The 25624-nt window shown below is 38.7% G+C and overlaps 1 protein-coding gene across 1 annotated transcript; it reads right to left on the bottom strand.

The window, feature by feature from the left end:
* Positions 1 to 674: 674 nt before the first annotated feature.
* LOC117292530 (putative pyridoxal-dependent decarboxylase domain-containing protein 2) lies at positions 675 to 25603 on the bottom strand. Its single transcript, XM_033774609.1, has 22 exons — positions 25477 to 25603; positions 24509 to 24585; positions 21477 to 21551; positions 20240 to 20392; positions 19279 to 19468; positions 17409 to 17477; positions 16721 to 16884; positions 16041 to 16089; positions 15498 to 15569; positions 14790 to 14819; positions 13760 to 13885; positions 12579 to 12629; positions 11158 to 11238; positions 9634 to 9786; positions 8607 to 8712; positions 6600 to 6658; positions 5557 to 5669; positions 4261 to 4513; positions 3122 to 3214; positions 2702 to 2804; positions 1551 to 1836; positions 675 to 995 (listed from the first exon to the last, which is right to left on the bottom strand). Exons 1-22 carry the CDS (start codon positions 25591 to 25593, stop codon positions 920 to 922), a joined length of 2496 nt encoding a protein of 831 aa, XP_033630500.1. The 5' UTR covers positions 25594 to 25603; the 3' UTR covers positions 675 to 919.
* Between the last annotated feature and the right edge of the window lie 21 nt (positions 25604 to 25624).

Here is a 25624-nt window from a genome sequence, read left to right as displayed (position 1 = left end):
TAGGGGTGTGATAAAGCACTCTATAAGAACCCGGTATTACTATTATTATCAAAACCAATTTCAATCAAGTAGCATTAAGCTTCCATTAACTAATCGAAGTTGATGACACAATCATTCATCGTTTTCCTACAATCCAGCTACAAAAAAATAAATATCCCTTTTACATCTTAATAACTACATCTGTACAGAGAGAAGATCTCTTCATTTTATGACAAATTACTTCAGGAAAACTGAAAACCACAAACAAATATTTCCCCCGCCGCTCATAACAAAAATTGCAGGTATTTCTAATATGGACATTAAGTACTCGCTTGGATCTTAAAACAATACAATTCCACCAATGTCTGTATTTCATTTTGAACTGTAAAATTATCAATGTAACTTTTTATAAGACACAGAATATTCTCCAAGACACGTCAAAAGTAAACGTGAAATGTCCTCACCTGATAATATGTGTGTTTACTTTTAGTTCATTTAGAATCATTATCACTGTTCGCATTAAGAAAAGAAATACAAAAAAAATCCCATAAAATTTAAATATCATATTGCTCTAGCAAATAAACTTCACAAATCAGGGCCCATTCTCATGGCTCTGCTTATCGCCGAATTTTGCACTTACGATCACCATTCGCCGCTTACGTGCAAGCGCCAAACATCTGCGCTGGCTGTGTAAGCGTAGAATGCCTAGTAACTTGAAATACGCACGTACAAAAGCCAAAATTCCCCGCTCACCTGTGAAATACGCTTATGAGGTAATCACAGAACTCCTTGCTTCTGTAAGCACCAATTCTTTGCTTGCGGTAAGCAGAGCCATGAAATTGGGTCTAGATATACAGCTTTGTGACTTTTGACCCAGGTTTTTTTTCTGAACAATCGCACTCCGCCTGAAACGATCTTACAATGAGATGACATTTTTTCTTTATTTTTGGTCACTGTCTTCTTCATTCTCGACGGCCGACTCTTCGATGTCTTCCTGGGTTACCTCTTGAAAGCTACTGTTGACGTGAATAGAAAAGAAAAACAAAATTACAAAAAAGAACAAGAGGGGAAGAGAACAAAGTAGGATCTATATATCTTGTTGATTCTGGCGCTACATAAATGTCTTCTGATTGATAGATCTATCCAAAAGTGACACATTGCTTTGGATCGGGCGGGTTGGTCCATGAAAAGTGTTTGAAACCGTTTGTTATAAAATGCATATGGTTAGAAAGGTGTTTTTAAAGTAGAATATAATAATCTACACAATAATGCCTTGAACTGGCGTGGTTTTCCTATTATTTTACAAACTAAAATGGTCAGAAAAAAAGTTGCTTCCACAAAATGGTGTGCCATGTTTAGTTCACAACAAATAATGAAACCCATGCAATTTCGAGGCATTGTTGTGTGGATCATTATCTTCTACTTTCAAAACATCTTTCCAACCATATGCATTTTATGCAAACGGTTTCAAATGCTTTTCATGGACCAACTTGACTGATCCAAGGCAACGTGTCCCTACAATGTTTATAATTACTAGTGTTTTTTTTTTCTTTTTCTAATATTGGTCTGACCTTGCTGTGGTGACAGTGCTGCTACTACTCCCAGTCATCTCCAATCCCTGAGGTTGCACCAACTCCTCCAAATCCTTCTTCTGTACCCTCTGCTGATCCTCGCTGTCACCCTGCACTGACCCCTCAGTGTCGCTGAAATGGTGGCTCTGTATGGAGTTCGGGGTGAGGGGTGTGGTGGGTGTGGAGCGGGGTTTACGAGGGGCGGAGGGCCTGGGAGGGGTGGAGGTTTTCTCTTCCTGGACCTGCATGTGGAGTTTGTAGGTGTTCTCTGTGCTCTCCAGTGAACCTGGGTCAAATTTCAGACCAAAGCAATCATTAATTATTAATATTATTATTAATGGTTTAATTTATTTCATCAATATTGATTAAAGGAACACGTTGCCTTGGTTTAATTATTAATTATGTATTGCATGTATGCATAGTGAATTTCCTCCACGGTAGGACCATTAAAGTTTAAATTAATTGAAATTGTAACACCATGTACATTTATAAGTAGATTTAAAATTTTGTAAGGTGGAAATACAATAAAGTAAGGTCTGCTGTAACAGCATGTACATATACAAGTGTATCTCTAACCAGACATAAAAACAAGAAAATAAAAAATACTGAAATGCAAGATTGAAAAAGCTTCTTCAGAAACAGAAACAAAAACAGTCATAGAAGGAGGTGGTGCATTAACTTCATTTTAAAATGATGCACAAAGTAATAAAACAAAATATTAATATTTTTATCATATAATCATCTTTTACAAATAATTATAATAATAACATTAATAATCTATTTTTATATAGGGCTTTATCACAACCCGAATGGAGTATCAAAACGCTTCTGACATTTTTGCTCCTGGTCACTGGGCTATATATTTCATTCCTTAAACCATCTCAGCTCCCTGGGGAGTATACAGCCGGTGCTGCGAGTTACCGCTCTCCGAACTAATCATGCACATAAACCATCTCTGCCCTCACAGGTACCCGTTTTAACGCTGGGTGAAGAGAAGCTTATGGACACAAGTGTCACGACCGGGGTTCGAACCCACATCCCGATGACTTAACCACCAGAACTCGAGTCCGATGCTCTTATCCGCCCGGCCACGACACCTAATACTAAATAACGCCCCTTCCCCGCAAAGTCTAGCAATATCCGAGACTTACCTGAAGTAAGATTGAGAGATCTGCCTCGAATGGTTGCCTCCTTAGGGGGCGGGGAAAACCAATTTAAAAGGGAGGACACACCAGGCATCTGACGTAGCACACCCTGTTGATAAAAATTTTTTACATAAAAGTCTTTACTTGCCTATAACTTCACATGTAATTCTCACTTGACGCTATTACCACAATAATCAGGGTTGCGGCACTTTTGGGAGTCCTTAAAGGGTTTGGGTATTTTTTTCACCACAAAACACAAATGTCCACAGATTTATGATAAACAGACACACTGCTTTGTTCTTTCTTGCCTTTCTGATTATTGTTGCCTTTTATTATTTGCCTGTCTTCGATTGCTGTCTTATTATTTTGTTGCTTAGCCAGAATGGCTTAGCTGCTAAGCATTTAATTATGACTAAGCATATATACCTCCTCCAAGAGTTTGTTCTCATTCTCCTGTTCCAACGCCTTCTGTGCATCCAGAATCCCCTTCAAGACAACATCAGCCATGGACTCAAGGAACTAGACAAGTTAATAATAAAAATAATAATAATGAAAAATTTTCACACCCGAAGGGCGTCTCAAAGCGCTTCCAAAATCATTACCCCTGGTCACTGGGCCTTAATTCATTCCTTAAACCATCTCAGCTCCCTGGGGAGTATACAGCCTGTGAAACAAATATGTGCTACTCGGCTAAATCAATCACAAGAACCGTCTCTACTCTCACAGGTACCTATTTAACCCTGGGTGGTGAGAAGTAATTATATTTTGTATTTTGAAATTGTACTTAAATAAATATTTTTATATTTATTAATGGTTTCTGTACGTTAAAAAATAGTATATATATTTTCTTATGCTCTGTATGTATTTTAAACAAACTTTCCATGTAAACATCATACTAGCCATTAAACATGTTAAAGACACAGGGAAATGGGTTTCTTAAAGGCACTGGACACTATTGGTATTAACTCAAAATAATGATTAGCATATGCCTTTAAAGTGATGCTGCATTATCAACAGAACAGTGACCTAACCTAGATATAGCCACAGCCATAACTGCAACCATACCTGAAGCCATAGTCATGTCAATCATACAGCAATAACATCAGCCATAGCCAGAGATATATAATCTTTAGCTACAATACCCATTGCTGCAGCCATAACACCAGCTATAGCTGCAGCCATGTCAACCTTACACACAGCCATATCATAATATAAAGCTACACGGACATTAACCACTGCTGCAGCCATCACATCAGCCATAGCCACAACCACATTGGTAACCATAGCCACAACCATAATCAGGGCCCAATTTCAAAGAGCTGCTAAGCACAAATATTTGCTAAGCATGAATTTCTTCCTTGACAAAACAGAATTACCAACCAAATTTTCATTTGTTGCATATGAATGTTACTGGTAATTAGCTGCTGTTTGCTTTATCCTGAAAATCACGTGGAAAATTGGTTGGTAATCCTGTTTTTATCAAGACAAAAATTTCAAGCTAAGCAAATTTTGGTGCTTAACAGCTCTGTGAAATTGGGCCCAGAGCTGTTAATACCCCATCTTACCTTTGATGAATCTTCAAGATCCTTCCCTGTTGACCACACAAGGTCAACAACATCATCAATGGTGATCCCTTCCGATACGACTCCGACCCCGACGGCTATCGTACCAGACGTTGATAGGACCTCTGAGATGATGTGACCGCCCTCGCCGGCCTGCAGACGCTGGACGATCTCCGAGTTGATTTTATCCAGCTCTTTATTGGCTTTATTGGCTGTTTCCTTGTTCTGACCCGAGTTCAAATACTCTGGAATGAATCTGGGAAACCAACATTACGAATTAACGTCAGCCATATCCATTCTGAACCCTCTTACTTGAGGCTTATGGGTTTTGAGGCATTACAGGGTGAGGTATCAACGTTTCACTAAGAGCTAAGATAGATCTGAACTGCAAATCAATCATGTATTGCAAAGTAAAGTGTCATGTCACAATACTAATCATTATGGTAATACTGACAATTTGTCTAGCGATGAGCTTCATTGCTTTGTGAAATCGTCCCAGCTGAAAATATTGATAATATTAATAATAATACAAGACATATAGCCTAATGCTGGAGCCTTCATGCACAAAACATAAAACAATGACAAAATATACTAAATGCAATAGACCGATCCATTAGGCTCCACCACCCCCCCCCCCCCCCCCCCCGCACACGTGTGAGCAAGAACACGTGAGCCTCTCCAATGCCATTATGTACAACTCTGCCGCGCGCGACAAGCATACGCGCACGCATGTCACACTTTACTTGTCAGACTTTTGGTTGCGCAATGGGTTGTGATTGGTCAGTACGCAAGGGGGCAGAGCTTAATGGATCGGCCTGTTATTACAAAAGAAAGATGCAAACAAATGAGTCTTTAAAAGTCGCTTGAAAATCTCAAGAGAATCAGCTTGCCGTATAAAAGAGGTAAGCCCCTAGGGGTGTATCAAAGAGCTCAATATTGTGTCCTGTTATCTTATCGAAAGATGCGACCTATTCCTTTATAGCACCATGTCATGGTTTACTAGGTGATGTGTTGCAATATGCTGCCAATCAGACCAGGAACACAGGGGCAAACCCCTTCTGATGAGTGCACGGGGTTCTTTTACGTGCATTACATAATCCACAAGGGGCTTTATGTCCCATCCGAAGGACACAGCAATAATGGTAAAGTGTCTTGCTGAAGGAAACAAGTGTCACAACTGGGACTCAAACCCACACTCTACTCATCAGAAACAACACATGAGCTTGAGTTCGGTGTTCTTATGATATCCGCTAGGCCACAAACCACAAACTAAGTAGAATAAAATAAAAGTGAACTTACTGGACGACACCGAGGCCTCCGTGGGAGAGCAGGTCAACAAATAAAAGATTCTCTCTGGACTCGACAGCCTCCTGGAACTCAAATCTGTGTTCACTTGTGAAATTTAAGAGTTCCTGAGAGAAAGACGAAAAAAGGGTTTAGGACTTTTTCAACACCTCAGCTCGGTCTCCGACTTCCGGCTTCGTTTGGTGTAGGTAATTTTAATGAGGAAGCATAAGCCAAAGTCAGAGCCCAAGTTTGCAAGTCTTAATATGGTGCCTAGACCACTCCCTTTTGTGGGAAAGCTCCATTAAGGGGAGGCTAAAAAGACACACCCTTTTCCTCTGGTAACTTAAACCTGATACCTCTATGTATTTGGTATTTAGAATAGAATAGAATAGAAAGTTTAATGACCTACATAGTTCAGTGTACACACACTTGCTCACTGAAAAGGATATTTACTTTTTGTGGCCAAACTTTTTTGTGGCAGAAATTATTTAATGGAGCTTTCCCATAATGATTTCAGAAGCGGTACAAAAACAAATACATGTAGGATTTGAGCTGTGGAAAAAGAACTTGTTAAGATTTTGTGAAGCTCTGGTTAGCATTGATTGTTTGCTTGTGTTTTAATGTTGTCTTGTGTGATTTTTAAATGTTTCAGTGCAATCTCCTGTTTATATCATATAATTACATTTTTATCGTTGGCAGGGGTCTGGTTGTACACATTTTTTGATGACCATTTTTAAACTTTTGTTTAAACCTTGACAGCCCCTGTACAACTTGTAACTGTTGTGTATGTCTCAAGATTAAAAACAAAATATAAACATAAAATAAAATGCCTTCACATTGGAATGGCGATGTTTGCAGTAGCACAATATCTTTTGAGTAGTTGTGGTTCTATGAAGAACTGGAGTCAAAAAGCAACACTACTCAAAAGAGATTGACACAAGGTGCTACCCCAAACTTCACCGTAGTCCCCTGTAAAAGGGAGTAACTCTATGGGTCATTAACATAGCATTCCTGGCTTCAGGAGCGCCAGGATAGAAGGCTCTGAATGAACTTACTATTAGACTTTTCAGACTTTCAACGAAATTGTCAATATCATCAGACATCGTTCCTCGATCTGGTAAAATAAAAAAATAAAAATAATTTTCTGTGTGCAATTACTGAAAAAAGTAAGTAAATAACACTGTTTAATTGATCTCTTAACTATTAACTATACAGACTGTGCAATTCTCTCATGTATCAAAAGCGACAAACAATTTAAAATTCTTGATGATATCAAAACTTCTTGTTTAGTTAAATTTTACAATATTTTAAAATGTACCCGTAGATGTTTCTCATAAATACAATTAACTGTTACATAATACAAATAGTTTGTTAAAATTAACATTGAAACAAAATTAACACTTTGGCCGAGGATTCTTTTTTTTCAAGTAACCCCATTTGCCAATCACGGCCAAACTTGTGCGAACGTTACAAGGATAGCATGAACGTCAGATGGCCAAAATTCTTTATTACTTACAAGAAACCAAAAACGGGAGGTCAAGCCTTAGTTTTGGGTTTTCTTTGACTAAAATATAACAAAAGTAATTTCATACATTTCATGGCTTAACTTTGCTTTCCCAAAAATATGATAAAAATTGTACAGCAATAAACTACATTGAACTGAAATATCAGAAGATACATATTCTGTTGCGCATTTAGTGCGTTGGTTACTGATAATTCAAAATTACACAACAGCAGTCCGCACTAACTATGTCAATTTTGCTCAAAGTAACCTCCTGTCACACGAGTATTCCACCATTTACTCGAACATCACCATGCCAAACTGCACTAGAAGTACAGTCAATACAAGTGAAAAACATCAACTTGGACACGAACAAATGCGTATAATAATAATATTAACAATAAATACTTGTAATGCGCACATATCCACCCTGCTGGGTGTCCAAGGGGCAGTAAAACAAAAACAAAATGAAAGAAAAGCAGACACAACAAAAATTAGTCCTTGAAAACCTGCGACATAAGATAAGTTTTGAGAAGAGATTTGAACTTTGTGGTACAGAGACAAGATCTAAGATTAGGTGGTAGAGAGTTCCAGATGAGTGGCACAGCTGAAGAAAAAGACCTGTCAGCCAAAGTGTGGCGAGACTTGGGTTCAATGAGGAGAAGCAGTTCTTGGCTGTGGCTGCTGTATGCGCCGTAGCACCTTGTAAACCCCTGTAAGATGCTAAATAATTGGGTCTCAGAATTCATTACTGCAATAACCTATCTTTTTTATTAAGGGAATCAATGTGTGGTGAAGAGGTTTTCAACTAGTGGTTTAATCTCAACGAGGCCTGGTTCTTGATAATTTTACCGAGATGAAGTCGAGGTAATTAACAAGAACCAGGCCTCGGCGGGTTTAAACCACTAGTTGAAAACCGATTCAACACACTTTGATTTCCATTCATAAATACCTTTTTGGTTAAAAGGCGTAATAAAGTAAGAAACTTTGTAAAATCCGTTTTCCCAGTGCTCGAGCTCTGTATGTTTCCACCTCCATGGTATGTTCAGTACAACGTCTGTACGCGGTTCCGTTCGTGCGCATGCGCGTATAGTCTTGGTGCATATTCGCTGGTTTTTCCTTTCACATACAGCGCAGCCAACTCACCGACAGCGCATGCATCGCCCGTAACAAGAAACGTCTTGCATCAAGACTAGCGCGGAGTCTCCGCTCACAACCCTACGTGACGCGCTCTCTACCAATAGGAATAGCGAAACTGTCTGAGGTATTTATGAATGTTTGTTAATACCTTGGGAGATACGTGCGCTGTATAAGACTTCAATAATATTATGAATCATGGAAATAGACACAGAGAAACACGGAGATCCAGGTACTTGTAATTTTTTTAAATAATAATTAGTGTGGTGTGCTATTAACCCGTTTTAGTTTGTTAAATTCAACTCCGGATAGATTTAAATGTTTTTATATGCTTTGAACACATGTAGTTAAAATACACAACCACCTAGCACACTTACACTACAAAACCTTACACGTATGTATCAAAACACATTGAGTGACTTACATGATGCTGACTCAAGAGGGCTAAACCGAAGACAGACGCCATCTTTATCAATATTTACAATATCCACTTTGACGTTTGGGTTTTCCCGACGTAGCTCTTCACCAAGCTGTAAGGCAAATGTACACTATTTTAGTACCCCGAATCACAGTAATGTTTTGGTATTCAGTATCTTAAGTGCTATTTTTTAATACCCTGTACTCAGATCACTCTTTTTTAATACCATGTACTTATAGTACTCTGTTTTAGTACCTAGTACTCAGAGTACTGTTTCAGTACCCTGTAATTGGAAAATATAGTTACATACCCTGAACGGAGAACTATGTGTTAGTACCTCCAGACTCGGAATACTGCGTTTCAGTACCTTGGACTCAGAATACTCTTTTTAGTACCCTGTACTCAGAGCACTCTGTTTTAGTACCCAGTACTCAAAGTATTGTGTTTAAGTACACTGTACTCATAGCATTCTGTTTTAGTACCCAGTACTCAGAGTATTGTGTTTTTGTACCCTGTACTCGGAGTACTGTGTTTTGGCACCCAATACTTAGAGTACTGTGTTAGTACCCTGTAATCACAGCACTCTGTTAACCTGTACTCAGAGCACTCTGTTTTAGTACCTTGTACTCAAAGTACTATGTTTTAGTACCCTGTACTCAGAGTACTATGTTTTAGTACCCTGTACTCAGAGTGCTGTGTTTTAGTACCCTGTACTCAGAGTACTGTGTTTTAGTACCCTGTACTCAGAGTACTATGTTTTAGTAACCTGTACTCATGAAGAGCACTCTGTTTTAGTACCCAGTACTCAGAGTCTTGTGTTTCAGTACCTTGTACTCAGAGCACTCTGTTTTAGTACCCTGTACTCAGAGTACTGTTTTAGTACCCAGTACTCAGAGTTCTGTGTTTTGGTACCCTGTACTCAATGATCTGTGTTTTAGTACCCAGTACCAAAAATACTGTATTTTAGTACCCAGTACCAAAAGTACTATGTTTAAACACTTGGCTCCATCACTGTATTCCACTCCTTACATACCCATGTATTGAAAGCATCTAATAGTGGGCTCGGTAGACTGCTTATTGGTTGGTCCTCCGCGCTGTCTGTGTATGGTGAAGCGTCTGGACTGGGACCCTCTCTTCTGTCGCCATATTTGAATACAATGACTGGTGAAATGACATCAGCCTGACCCTATAGTGGGGAGGTGGAAGGGAAAAAGGGGAAAGAAATTGCAACTGTATTATCGTAACTAAACACCAAGTAATAACCCACAAGGGAAACCGACTGGATAAATTTGTAATAATGTTTGGTTGAACGGAATTTTTGCTTTAACAGATGTAAAATTAACATCTGTTCAAGCAAAAAAAGACTAGAAGTGTATTTGATCCTGCAAACTCTGGACTAACTCCTTGTGTCGGAGGGCAATCTGTTCCCCTAGAGATTCTGTCCCCAATATAGCCCTGGGTTCAAATTACTCCAGTTACTCTAACAAATTACAGGACTGTAAACTTCAAATTTCTTGAGGGTAGACACAACCAACAATGCCTCAATTTTGCAAACTCTCTTGAAAACTCACAACTTCAAAAAGTTGTTGGGGAAAAAAAGGTTTTCTAGACATGAACTCAGAAGCCCCCAAGTTGAGGACTCTCAGTTGCGGAGTCACTAATCAGCCTTTTAAAGGGTCTATGTACTTTTTTGTAGAACAAAAAACATAATGTCTACAGACTTACACTCAACTTACACAGTTTTTCTAAACTGTTCAAGAATATGGGGCCCATGAAATAAGTTGCTTGGCCTTTTGACTGTGTTTTTTCTTCGGACATTTGATACTCTTTATCATCAGCCGTGTCTCAGATCAATGCACATTGGACAATGTTTTGATTTATTCTAGGGGAAATCTGTGCTGTGCGGCACATTGTATTTTGCTCAGAGTACTGGGCAAAAATTGTGAGTCCTGGGGCAAGCCCGCTCAGCACCGCTCACTGTGGCTAAAAACAACGTCTGTGAGTGTGGTATATAATAAGGGAATCAATGTGTGGTGAAGAGGTTTTCAACAAGTGATTTAAACCCGCAACGAGGCCTGGACTTCGAGGTAAATTATCATGAACCAGGCCTCGGCGGGTTTAAACCGCTAGTTGAAAACCGATTCAACACACTTTGATTCCCATTCATAAATACCTTTTCGGTCAAAAAACATCAACACTTTTTTGTCAAAAGGTGAAATAAATGCAAAAATCATAATTATTCAATGATTTCCTTCATCACAACACCCCTCCAGCTATGAAATGGTTAGGCCCTCGGGTAAACAACTCCTTATAAGGAGATGCTGTGCGCGTCGCGCGTATCGCGTGATGTTGCACAACTTTTTCAGCCGTTGTTCTCAACCAATAGGAATGAAGAAACTGTCTTATACGCACAGGTGCAGGCGCACGTGCCACGCCCATGTTATAACCCTTTTTACTGGTGTTATATCATCCGTTCAAACAACACCTCGTGATGCCCTCACGACCAATCAGAATGGATAACCTGTCTTAGGTATTTATGAATAAGAAATCTACTCACCAGAACCTGTATTGTTTTGGTGAAGATCTCTTTTAGAGAACCCTCAGATATAACCTGGTTGCTGTCTTTGAGTGGCTTTTCCTAAACAAAAACACAATCAAAAATCAGTTACAACAATCTCCATCTGTTAAAGGCAGTGGCCACTATTGGTAATTGTCAAAGACTAGCCTTCACAGCTGGTGTGAAAATTTGAGCTCAATCGGTAATCGAAGTTGAGCGAGATAATAATGAAAGAAAAAAACACACGAAGTTGTGTACAGTTAGATTATTGATTTCGAGACCTCAAGTTCTAAATCTGAGGTCTCAAAATCAAATTCATGGAAAATTACTTCTTTCTCGAAAACTATGGCACTTCAGAGGGAGCCATTTCTCACAATGTTTTATACCATCAAACTCTCTCCATTACTCGTCACCAAGAAAGGTTTTATGCTAATAATTATTTTGAGTAATTACCGATAGTGTCCACTGCCTTTAACATACAACCTTAATTGGTAACGAGTAATGGGGAGCTGTTGATAGTATCAAACATTGTGAGAAACGGCTCCCTCTGAAGTAATGTAGTTTTCGAGAAAGAAGTAATTTTCCACTCAAATATTTGAATTTGATTTCGAGACCTCAGAATTTGACTTTGAGTTCTTGAAATCAAGCATCTGAAAGCACATAACTTTGTGTGACAAGGGTGTTTTTTCCTTCCATTGTTGTCTTGCAACTTGACGACCAATTTAGTTCAAATTTTCACAGGTTTGTTATTTTGTGCATAAGTTGAGATACACCAAGTGAGAAGACTGGTCTTCAACAATTACCAAGTGTGTCCAGTGTCTTTTAAGGAACATTACAGAATTTTTTTTGTTCTAACAAAACAGCTGCTGGCACTTTTTGTAATCCACCATACACATAAACTGACAAACCTGTAGAAGTTTGAGACTGATCAGCCATCTGGGTCACGAGAAAAAAGTGACTAACCGATTACACATTTTGAATGACATTGATTAAAAATAAATAAATAAAAGGCTCAGTGAGCGTTAAACTCCAGACAGGAAATTAGTTTCATTTATTTCTCATCAAGCATGACATTTCAGAAAGAAATGTTTCAAGGGATGTTTCTACTATCATCATCAGTAGACTGTGTAAGTTTTATGTAAATCTGTGATCTTCACAAACAAAATTACTTACAACTCTGTGATGTTCCTTTAAATTTCACAATTTTGTTTTCATTATTTGGAAATAAACTGAAGGTTTTATATTTTAGACATGTCAAATGTTCATGCGTCAAGAACAGTTTCTGTTAACTGACCCGTGTCATGTAGCTGTGGGAAATTATTTTGATCATTGAGTTTATGCCAGAAACTCGTTTGTGATCTGGGTCGCCAAACACGCCCCTGACAAATAATAGGAAAATGAATCCGCTATTGATTACTTACCGATATATTGATTGATCCCAGCGAGTTGAGTCTTTGCTGCATATGTTGACTCTGTAGAGCAGACAAATCAATAACTTAATTTAACTTGTGTAGGAAGTTAAGATGCTCTTCTAAAATTATCCATAACATCCCCAAACACTTCAAAACTCAACTCCAAGTTTTGTTTAGTTCTGTTGGACTGAGTAGTGCACTAGAAAATCGAATACATGTATGCTTTACATGGGATCAGGCAAACCACCGTAATCAGAGTCCAACAGTTTGGGTGTTGAGTTACTTTACAGTGTTGTTGGACTAAGGGCTGCATTAGTAAAGTGAGTTTGCTTTACATGGGATCAGGCACACTACCACCCTCTTTCAAAATTACCCATAAAAATCCGAAACACTTCAAAATTCAACTGCAAGTTTAGTTCGATTCTGTTGGACTGAGTAGTGCACTAGAAAACAAACTCTGCTTTACATGGGATCAGGCAAACCACCATAATCAGAGTCCAACAGTTTTGGTGTTGAGTAACTGAATGGTGTTGGACTAAAGGTCGAGTCACACTGCAGCAAAATGAAAACGATAACGTTCAAGATGCAAAGAGAACGCATTCTATTGGTTGAATGAGCGTGTGCGTATTCTGCGTGGAGCAATTCAACCAATAGAATGCATTCTCTTTTTTGTTATCGCTGCAGTGTGACTCGGCCTAGTAAACTAATAATGCTTTACATGGGATCAGGCATACCACCATAATCAGAGTCCAACAGTTTGGGTTCTGATTTACTGTATGGTGTTGGACTGAGGACTGGACTAGTAAACTGATTATGCTTTACATGGGATCAGGCATACCACCATAATGAGAATCCAACAGTTTGGGTGCTGGGTTTTGTAGGGTGTTGGGTTTGTAGGGTGTTGGGTTTTGTAGGGTGTTGGGTTTGTAGGGTGTTGGGTTTTGTAGGGTGGGGAAGGTTCCTTGTAAACCTCTCCTGGGAGTCGGTCTCAAGTTGATGTTTACATCTTGGCCTGATTTGATTATAAGTTGCTTAATGCAAAATATCGGAAATAATATAATGCATTTTAAATATAATTTCCATTCCTTGCAAACACACCTCCAAAACTAATATTCATGTCAAGATTAGCAAGTCTTAAGCCATCCGGAATTTTAAACAAAACCTCTTGAAAATTGTTTACAGACACTTACCAATTCTGCTGCATGCTTGAGTTTAGCTACAATGCCTTTGTACCCAAGACACTGTAAGCTGAGCCAGAGAGGCAAGGCACTTAGACGATCATGGATCTGTGAAGATCCCACACCGGCTGCTAAAGTCTACAAAGAAACCAGAAATGAATTATCAAGCAATTATTACAAAAACTTGGAGCAAAACAACCTTAACCTCCTACTGCTTGACAACTTAATATAACCCACTGTGCTTGTGTCGGTACATTATTTGACACTCTGATTGTCAATAGAAGTACCTTTGCTGATGTATTTTGTTATGTAATATTAAGCTGCTGCAGGCTGAACCTGGCTTATTTTGGGCCTTGCCTCCAAGCGCTTTCCCGCTAGTTTATTCTGATTCTGTCTTTTATGTATATGCATTACAATGTAGTTCTGTAATTTGTGGAAATGTGTTAGTGTTAGTGGAAATAAAGGTGAATTGAATTGAATTGAAAGACTCTCTGAATGCTCCTCAAACATAATAATATAATAATTATAATAATATAACGTATGTAGGGCCAGCCTCTGAAGCGCAGTATTTTCCTGCATGGTACATGTATGTGGGACTACGTTTGAAGTATGAGACCTACTCTTTTACATAGCACCATGTAATGGTTTACAAGGTGCTGTGATGCAATATGCTGCCACGCAAACCAGAAACACAAGGATAGCACCATGTAATGGTTTACAAGGTGCTGTGATGCAATATGCTGCCACGCAAACCAGAAACACAGGGATAGCACCATGTAATGGTTTACAAGGTGCTGTGATGCAATATGCTGCCACGCAAACCAGAAACACAGGGGTGAACCCCTTCTCTTTTTCGCAAAAAGTGCACTGGGTTCTTTTATGTGCGTTACACAACACATGGGACCAACGACTTTAAGTCCAATCAGAAGGACGAAGCAATAGTGTCACACAGGTGTCACGATAGGGATTCGAACCCACACTCTGCTGACTGGAAACAACAAAGCTTTATTCCGGTGCTCTTAACCACTCGGCCATCACTTACCATAGCAGGATCTGCACTCTTGTACAAAGTCTACATCATCAATAGTTAAGGAAACCAATAATAGCTGAAAGATCAATCTGGCCTTCAAAAGATGAGTTGCCAATATCGCTATAGTGATTTGCATTGTGACATCACACGTGCTGAACAGGTACGACTGATTCGCAATTCAGATCAATCTTCTCTCTTTGTGAAATCAGCCCCCAAATTCAAATTCTAATTTGCAGGCAAATCTGCTAAGCGACTTATTATTTGCTCAGCAGAAAAATTATACCAGCCAAAATTTATTTTGAGTTGAACAAAGACAAATTAATTAGAGGGGGATTTGAACCTGCGACCTCAGCATCAACGTGCCAATATCAGGCATGTAAATTATTACCCATGAAAAAAAGAGAACAAGAGAATACCAGGCAAGAAAAAAAGAGGACAAGATAATATACCTATCCTTTTGTACACAGAAAGTGAAGAAAAAAAAGAGGAAAATCAAAACCCAAAAAGAGGAAATCAGCTAAAAAGAGGAAGTCTCACATGCCTGCAATGTAGAGAATTTTAAATGGTACTTGAAGCTTTGCAAGGTGAGGAGAATAAGAGTACACGATAAATATAATTATGAATAGTAGACTTGCGGGTACAAACGTGTGTACAATCTCTTCTGAGGAAGTGTTGGCTCTGAAAAGACAATATTGGCAGGTAATGTACTGTAAAGGATACGACTGAGGTAACACCAGGGAGGCCCAGCCATACTCCAGGCTGTAAGGTCAAACTGTTCACTCTCTTCGCCGCCTGTAATCAAAGCAATCAATGAGAAAATCAAAACCTTTTTTCCCGGTGGAATGGGTGCTCTTTAAACAGAAGGGTGGGTGGTTCTTAAACCTAGGGGTGTGTCCTTTTCTTTCTTTTTCGCTGGGCATGCCGGGTATAAAAAAAACAAACAAAAAAACAGATTTTCGTACAAGAAACCAGAGAAAACACATCCCTGAGTGTCATTTTGATCAAATATTTTGGAAATTCAGGAACGACCTAAAAAATCCCCATACAAGAATGTACAAACCCGTTTATCCAAAATGAAATACCATCTGTTGTTTATAAATGTTAACAGGTTTTGCACCAGAAAGAGCAACAAACAGTTTTGCACTGTCACAAGGACTCTACCTATTAAAAAAAGAGTGAATCACAAAAAGTAAGAGATCCTTTCCAAGCATTATCAAGCTTTCTAAAACTTTTTTTGTTCCCATGTAAAATCTCTAAACTTACCAAAACTGAAGTAGGAACCGTTCCCAATGCCAGGGTTGCTAAGTTGTGACTGAAAAACAAAGTACATTAATTCAAAAGTTATCATTATATATATTATTATTATTTGCCACAGTAAATATAACAAAATACAAGACAATACACACCGAGATGGGCGAGGGGAAAGCAAAAGCAAAAATGGAAAAGTTTGTGGTAACACCTTGCAATGACTATCTCTCAATGAGTTGGGGTGATTCTGAAAAGAACCGTTGGTTTTCTTGACGTTTCGATCAGTATGCTTTGATCATCTTCTGGCGAAAGCAAATACATACTATGATCCTTAGAGCTGTTGCCCCACATCTGGGGTACACACAGATATGAATACAGATAACTATTATTGTACAAACACCACAATAAAACCAAGTACATGAGAAAAAAATTACAATTTATTTATACTCCCCAGGGAGCTGCGATTGTATGGTCCAGTGACCAGTTACTTGTCCTAACTTAGTTTTACGTTTTTTTTAAATATCTCCTAGGACTAGTCCTAAGTTAGAACTTGTCCTAACTCATTGTGAAATCGACTCATTGGAAGTGTTTTGAGATGCCCTTCAAAGTGTGTGTAAAGCACTTTGTATAAAGTTCAATTATTATTATAATAATTATTATTATTATTATTACGGCACTGTCAGAGTTTAACTCACCCTTCGACGTGAAGCCAGACTCCATACTCATCACAGATAGTCTTGAGTCGGTTGAGGTTATCTGTGTGACCGGCTAGCGGGGTACCGGCATTGGCAACTACCATCAACGGAATCTTAGATGACCCTTCATCATCCTTGATCAGTCTCTCCAACGTCGCTATGTCCTGACAAATAAATTTTGTTTGAGCATTAAAATTAACTTTTATTTATCAAAATACCTGTAATATTAGAAGCACAAATTGATAAATCTTTTGTCCATATTACACAAATCAGCATAATAAATAATAAATCAGAAGCTAAATATCATCTTTGAACTCAAAGGCAAAATACCGTCCGTTGTAATCCTATATAAATGTAGATGTTTACAATAAAACTAACATGTTAAAACATGGTTGAGTTTGTTCTTAGAGAACTGTCTTGCTTTAATCTACTACACCGCGGAGTAGATTTATTGGATTTATTCGGGAGACTTCTCAGTTTTGAAAAGAATTGTCCGGCTTTTTAACTACTACCTGGGCGGAAGGTTGAAAATTGGCTTGGACTACTACTTTAGCCTATAGGATCGTTATTAACTGCACTACCGCAGAGCGAGTTCTTAAATTGGTCTCAACGTTTCGACTAGCTTGCTCTAGTCATCGTCAGGAGACTATGACTTGCTTATTTACAGAGGGTAGAGAGCCGTGTTTACCATTGTATGCTGTGATCCGAAGACAGTATTGCAGGGGACGGTACATAAACTAGACAGCGGAAGACCAAGCTGAAAAAGAAAAAGACAAGATAAATTCATAAAGATTATTATATGGCCGTGTACAAAACAGCGACTTCGGCTACAACTATGGCTAGATCTTGCGCGTCTGCCTATTCTTCAAGACTGGAATCAGGCTGATCTAGCTGTAGCTGAACCAAAGTCGCCGCTTCGGACACGGCCTATTGACCCAATCCACTTGACGCCATCATCAGAATAATCTTGGATGCGCCATTTTGGTGGTCAATGTCAACACATGTTATTCAGTGAAGCGCGCATTTTAGGCGACGCAGCCTATACACGTAAACCTATTGACCACCAACATGGTGAGCGTGGCATCAGGCGCCGCGTGTGACGCGCGTGCAAGGGGTCAATTAATATTAAGTTGGTCTGGCATGGATTGTCTCTCATCTTCAATTCACATAATAGGGCATTCAGATTGGCTCAGTGGTTTTATGTCACTGCCGTTCCCTGCCTGTGGACCCCAGTTTGAATCAGGAACTGGCGCCCGGCATGTGGATTGGGTTTTTCAGTCCCTACCCGATTCCACAGGTTTTCCCTATTTGGGGTTTTCCTCTCACATCTAAAACTGAAATTTCTTTATCATGTTGTCTGCACAGGTATCTTCAGGCCTACGAGTTACAGTGCAAGGCACTATTTATAGAGTATTACTTTTCCTACAAGGTATGCAAGGTGCTGCGGCACAATACGCATGATATGCAGCCAATCAAACCAGGAATTGATATTTGCACTGGGTTCTTTTGAGTGCATTCCACAACACACAGGACCTACGGCTTCCATTCCATCCAAAGGATGCAGCAGTAATGGTGCAAGTGTCTTGCTTAGGGATGCAAGTGTAACAACCAGGGGTGCGTTCCACTCGCGCAAACGTTGCCAACAGTTGCGCACGTTCGCCAACAATTTCAAGTGGAACGAGTTGTTCGCCGCCACCGTTGGCGAACGTTGGCAACTTTAGGCGAACATACTTCGGAGGTGTTGGCGAGTGATTTTTAAAATGGCGGACAAGAATACGGTATTATTTCTTTGTCACAAACATAATTACATTGTATTTTTGGTGGATGATAATGCAGATTTGGAATAACAAAGTTAATTAGTTGATGTAATGATGTCAAAAAGAGGACTATTGCAGCAAAAACGAAGTTAAAAAAAACCTACGTATGGTGCGCGCCATCTTCATTTCAGGGCGCCGCCATATTGACATCGCGTATACGCACCAATCGTTCAAACGATAAAAAAACGTTTGCGCGAACAGTTGCGAGTCGTTTGCGCGAGTGGAACGCACCCCAGGACTCAAACCCACACTCTGCTGATCAGAAACACCAGAGCTTGAGTCTTGTGTTCTTGTTCGCTCGGCCACAACATGCCTTAAAAGAATTGGTTTCAGATTTGGGTGAGATCGTTTGAACGGGTGACATAACCATTACTCTAAAGCCAGCCTCAGGTTGACCTTGTGTCAACTAAAAACAGTTGGGGACTGACTTTTCAGGATCACGCTGCGCCTGAACTAAGACCAACGGGAACTTTTCAGTCGGCGATTATTTACAACCTGAGCGTAACTGCGACGATTTTAAGAAAATCTGAAAAGTCGCCGCTTAAAAAAAATTAACAGTCGCAAGAGTAGAACAATTTCAACTTGTACGACGTGATCCCGACAGTCCGGAACCAATCGCAGGCACACGATTTCTCAGTTGTGACCTGAGCATATTTTGTCTGCGCGTTGCCGACGGTTTGTTGCTGGCACAAGAAAATCGTAGGTTGACCTGAGGTCGGCTTAAAACAGTAATAACATTACCTGTGTACATATATACTGCCCCAGCCCAGGCCTGGCTGATGCACTGATGTAGATAATTGGAGGTTTAGTGTAGAGTGCATTAAACCCATCAGTGCCGTACTTATCGTATTTACTGCTGAGGGCCAGCCGGCAGACTCGCAGCAAACCATCACGGCTATCGGAATGGAAATAGGCTGAGGAATCATCAAACCTGAAATTAAAAAATTTAAAAATGATTCATTACCAAATGACATGTTATTATAAAAAATATTCAAAAAAACTGTCAGTTTGTCCATTCTTATTGGTCAAGAGGAGTTCATGCAAACCACCAATTAAGAAGCAACAAGACTTTCACTGCTTGTACGTCAACACATACAGGGGCCATTGTGACGGTATATTGACACCTACCCTAATGTAAAGGGATCACAAAGTTTCACAAAAGGATCATTAAAATTAACTCAATCTGTATCAGATAATGCGCACCAGTAGTTAAGACGCAGAGACTTTTTTTTTACCTTTGAATATATGACAGGACACGTCTTATATGCAGAAAATTACGTTGTGTTCTGCAAACCATACGTCACCATGCATTGACTTTGAACCCAAAAACCATAAGGCCAAGTAAAAACAAACACCAGTTAATCGTCCGGGTTTTTCCCAAAAGAGGAGGATGAGGGCCTTTTTGTTTTTTATTTCTTTCTAAGGTGGCTGCAAGCATTTAATTCAAACTGGCCTCCAACTGTTCAGTTTTAAGTCACCACATATTACAAGTTCTTAAAAGATAGTAAGTTTAATGAGAAATACACAGTAATTTGTCTATTTAAAAAAGAAAAAGTAAAAAAAAGGATGCGGCCTCAAAAAAGGATGAGGGAGGAGACGATCAACAGACATATTTATTTGGCATATACTTATCGGGGAAGATCGGGACGCCAATTACTTGTTTCAAGGTTAAAGCGGCCTCTACAGGGGTCGATTTACTCACCGGAATATCCTTGACAGCCAAAGCGTTGTGTCTGAGATGATGCGAGTGGTCAGTTTCCTGAGGTGGGCAGCGTCGAGTGTATTGCAGTAGGCCGCAATGCTCTGGCCAAGCATAGCAACTTGGGCTTCTTTGTCTAAACATGGCGGCGATAACCTAAGAAGTAAATAAAAAATGTTGTCAATACATTTAAACCATTAAAGGAACGTTACAGAATTGGAAAGAAACAAAAATAGTGAAGATCACAGATTTACATAAAACTTAAACGGTCTGATGATGGTGATAGTTGAAATCATCCCTTGAAATATTTCTGTCTGGAATGTCATATTTGATGATAAATAAATAATCTAACTTCGCGCATTTGGAGTTTATCGCTCAGTGAGCGTTTTTATTTTAGCATCGATGCAATGCAAAATTTGTAATCAGTTTTCACTATGCTCTCGTGACCCAGATGGCCGATCGATCTCAAACTTCTACAGGTTTGTCAGTTTATGTATATGGTGGATTACATAAAGTGCTTACACTGCCAGCAACTGTTTTGTTAGCAAAAACCAATTCTGTAATGTTCCTTTAAAAAAACATATAAATAAATAAACAAATTCATTCAGTTGTTGAGAACACAATTTGTTTAGCACAGAAAAATGTTGCTTAGCCGAACATGGTTACCAGCCAAAACTAAATATATTGCCATGTACCTGTCAATGAATCACTGAAAAGCAACACTATAAACTCTCGCTTGCCATAAACAGTTGTTTATTCTAGACGGCTGTTTACTGATATTTCTTTGCAAGTCCATTTAAACCTTTCAGTAAACAGCTTGTTCCTATAATGCTAAGCCCGAGCGCCATTATTTGTACACACAACGACGAGTACCACCACCATTGGTCAACATTTATTCGTCAACTTTCTTTTCAAATTACAAATTATTCCAGCCATTACCATCCGTTTTGGAAGTGCAGAACAATCTTAAGTCCTCAGAGAATGTGCAATGTGAAACTAAGGCATAAATCTTTAATACTTTGGGTTATTACTTCACAAGTTAATAACCACAAATATGAGAAAACATTGTAAGAAATGATCCCTTAAAGTACTTTAAGAGAAAGAGGTAATTTTTCACCCAATATTCTTCATGAGTTAGATATACTGTATTTCTACATTCATATATTGACCAAAAAATAATTTAACGGTTCCCCAAAACCAAAGATATACTTTGCCTTGAAAGCAAAGTGCTTCAACTTACACAGCTTGGCCATCCACATCATCTTGTTCAATGATGCTTTCCAACTTGCAAACAATTTCATCCAATTTCTGACCACTGCAATAAAAGAAGAAAGGGAAATTGAAAAACTAAAAATAAATAGCTAAATAAGTAGCATAGAACTAATATAATAACCTGATTCCAAAAAACAACTTATTATCATTGTTTATTCTCTCTTATCAAAATGTGATCTTAGATACTTTTAAAATTTGTAGGTAAATGGTACAAATTAACAAATTTGTTTCATTATTTTCAAACATGAATTATCAAAGTCAATCTGAAGACTATAAAACAGAAGTTTCCCTGAACAAACAATTAGGACCAGTTGGTTTACAAATGTTGCATTTGTTTTCAGCGAATATGCAGGAATAAATATGAGAAAAACTAAATATAAGTCCAACACCATAAAGTCAGCATGTCACAGCTGTGCTTTCACAAAATAAATTAAAGGGGGAAAAAAAAAACCTTCACCGTCATGCAATCCTAACACAAACAAACAACAGCTGTCTAAAATGTATGCATAATACTCAAATGTTCTTTTGTTGTTCACCACATATTTACACAATTACAAACTCCAAATGGCTCTAAACATTCTGTTTACACCTGCATCTATGCATGTTGACTACTTTTTCCAAGCAATGTCTGATAATAATATTTATCCAATTTGGTTTTGAATGTGATAAAAAAATTGCAGGCATGGTCACACAGCACACCGTTCAGTGCACAAACAGTGCACAGTTACGCCCTTTACGAAACCACGGCTTCAGCCTTGGATTCAGCTCAGGCTAGCTTGGCCCCGCGATTGTTTTGACAACTGCGCATGTTTTGCGTTAGCCCTCACGGCTTCAGACGCAAGGATGGAGCTTGAAGCCAAATCCAAAGCCGAAGACGTTGTTTCAAAAAAGCCCATAGACCTTTATCATGGTGCAGCCATCCTGAATTTCTCCCATTGAAATCAATGTTACCAAACCGAGGCTGGAAGAACAAAATAGTCTGGTTCCCGTTTTGCAAAGTGATTATTAGCATTCATTACTGTTACTTGATACGAGGAACATGACCGAGATGGAGGCAGCATGATAAGGCCTAAAAAAAAACTATGTTGGATTGCCCAATCCCGACTGACCGTAAAAGTAGCAAAATCTCGGTCACGTTTTTTTTTTTTCTTCCCCTTTTTTTACTTTTTTGATTTCATGAATATTTTATGCTTTCAAAATGGTAGATTTGACACAAATATTAGTTTTTGGCCGACTGCTTACGGTCGGCAGTAATAATTATCCAGTGCAACAGTCGTGGTTTCAACATTCACAAAAACGCAACGTACTAATGTAGATCGATTTCCCTCACACGCACGGATGATTGAGCCTGTTCCACATATCACACCGCATGCCTGTTTATCCGAACACTCCATTGAACAACAGAGGGCGCTATTGCCAGTAATGCCCATATATGGTATCGCTCGTTTATTGAACGGACGAAAAACACGGTGAATGAAATGACTCTTGGAAATTGTTTTTGAAGGAATTTGCCAAAATAAAGACGCTAAAAGAGCGAGATGTATAAGATGATTAATACCTTGCTTGCCTGACAACTTAATCTTTCATGAAATGTTTATGCAGTATTGGGCATTGTTTGACATCTAAAAAAAAAAAAAAAAAAAAAAAACGACCGACCGACCCAAGCAAAAAGTGAAAGGGCAATCCAACATATATTTTTTTTAGGCCTAAAGGTCCATACACAACCAATGCAGTTGAATTGTTTCAAACTTAAGGGTTTTGTTTAGTGACTGGCCAGCAGGACCAAAGCCCAGTTTCATGACTCTGCTTACCACCCAATTCTGAGCTAACGTTCCCAATTCCTCCTAAAACTCGCACACAAGCATAAGTTCCCTGCTAACCTGTGAAATATGCTTGACATAAGCGTGAAATTCACTGCTTCTGAAGTGGATTGTTAGATTGAATGGTTATCTTTTTAAATCGCATGACGCAAAAAAGAACACTTGCCTGCACATAAATATGAACAACTATTTTGAGAAGCTTTTAATTAATGCCCAAAAAGAAGGGGAAAAACAATTGGGTGCTTTGTTTACCCAAAAGTGACAAAGAAAAACCTATATTTTTATGTAAAGTTTAAATAATATGACAATTGCATGCATGGGAATAAACCAGAACCGATCAACCCAAAATTCCTACAAAACACCAGAAAATGTCAAACTGACGAATATTGTGAACTAGAGATAGAGAGTCCAACCTGTTTATACTAGGTTCAGGAGATTTCATGGTGGTTTGTACATTATTCCAGGGTGCTGTCTCATTCTTATTTGTATCCAGTTTCCTGCAGTATACAATAGGAAGTGAATGGACTGACATTCTCTGAACTTATTTTGTTCAACTCGGCCCAATTTCATTCTTGTTCTCTATTTGACCACTTAACAAGAACGAACAGTCGATACATAAATGAATATATAAAAGAAAATTTAAGTAAAAAAGCAAAACAGACCGTAAATGCCAAGAAATTTACAAAACAACCGTAATGTGATGGCCAGGATCAACTCAAGTATAAATAAACACTGTAGCCTGAAAGCCTATTGATCCAGTCACATAGGGAGGCAAAAAAAAAACACTAGCCTATAAAGCTGTTAACCCTTTTCAATCCAAACATTTGCTGCCAACTGGGCTAGTAACTGGCCCTAGCTAGATTTTAGTCACATAAATGTATCTCTCTGATTTTGCAGCCATCACAACTAGTTTAATAATGGTCAAGAAAATGAAGTTACATTCAAACACTCAAGAAATTGTTTAATCATATTACTCATCTCTGAAAAAGGAAAAAAAATTAATATTTGAACCAAGAAGGTTGCATAGTTTTTAGAAACACACATGGCCATGTGTGTTTCTCATGGCAAGTTTTGGAGAGGTGTTGACTAGCCCATGGAATTTTTAAATATGAATGTATTCCAGATTTGTTTTGGTCATTGCAGTGCAATTGTGACCCAAACAGTCTGAATCAAAGCTCACCTGCCGTGTTTCTCCATCATTTTCATGACCTCACTAAGACTCTCCGACATATCTCTCAACGACGGTTCAATGAACATCTGTGCAAGAAAAAGATAATAATAATAATAGCGCTTTTGGGAACAGCAAAGATCCCGAGAAAAATCCTCTGTTCTAAATCTGAGGTCTCGAAATCAAATTCGTGGAAAATTACTTCTTTCTCAAAAACTATGTCACTTCAGAGGGAGCCGTTTCTCACAATGTTTTATACCATCAACCTCTCCCCATTACTCGTAACCAAGTAAGTTTTTATGCTAATTAATAATTATTTTGAGTAATTACCAATAGTGTCCACTGCCTAAAAAAAGGCAGTGGGTATTGCCAGACACTGACTGTTTTGATGACTTAGTTTGACCATTTCTACCTCTGAGTCTGAACAAGTACGGCTATAGGACTAGTCTGGAGAGATGTACAGTTTATTCAATTTATTTAAAGACATTTATTTCCTTTCTCGGGAGCCACAAATCGGAATAAGGAAAAACTATAGATATACTAGGGCCCTACTACTATAAAAAATTATAAACTTTCTTTCGATAGGAATTGTGATAACAAAAAACAACTTTGTTTGGTTTGGTGGGGGGTGGAACAAAAAATGATTTTGTCATTCATCTGTTCATTTATGATTTTTATTTTGAACAAGATTTGCCAGCTTTTACTTAACCTCAAGTTTTATTTAGTGAAATTCTGCAGTCCTCCAACCCTGTCTTTTTAAAAAGTTATTACAGGCCTGAAATTACACTGCTGCCAGAGCCACTATGCATTTTGGATGGTGGCATTTTGCTAAAAAGCCCCGCCCCCTTGCCACGAACAACGCATTACGCTACAAACCCCCTTTTTATTTTGTAGGGGGCCAGAGCAGAGTCCGGACTTCACATAAGATCCAAAATACACCCATGAGATAAAACAAATACATATAAGACATCACACATTACCTTCTGCAAATTGCTATCCATTCTCAAGGGTGGTTTGGAGGAAGGGGTAGCTTTAGGCACGTGATTTGGTGTCGATGTAGGAATTACTTCATCGCCAACACTCACCCTGGCTGCCATGTTGGATTAGTCCACGCTGGCACATGAGTGA

Source organism: Asterias rubens, chromosome 7 (assembly GCF_902459465.1).
Source record: "Asterias rubens chromosome 7, eAstRub1.3, whole genome shotgun sequence".
NCBI classification, from domain to species: Eukaryota; Metazoa; Echinodermata; class Asteroidea; order Forcipulatida; family Asteriidae; genus Asterias; species Asterias rubens.
The sequence above is the reverse complement of the archived record's forward strand: the minus strand, read 5'-3'. Positions and strand labels throughout refer to the sequence as shown.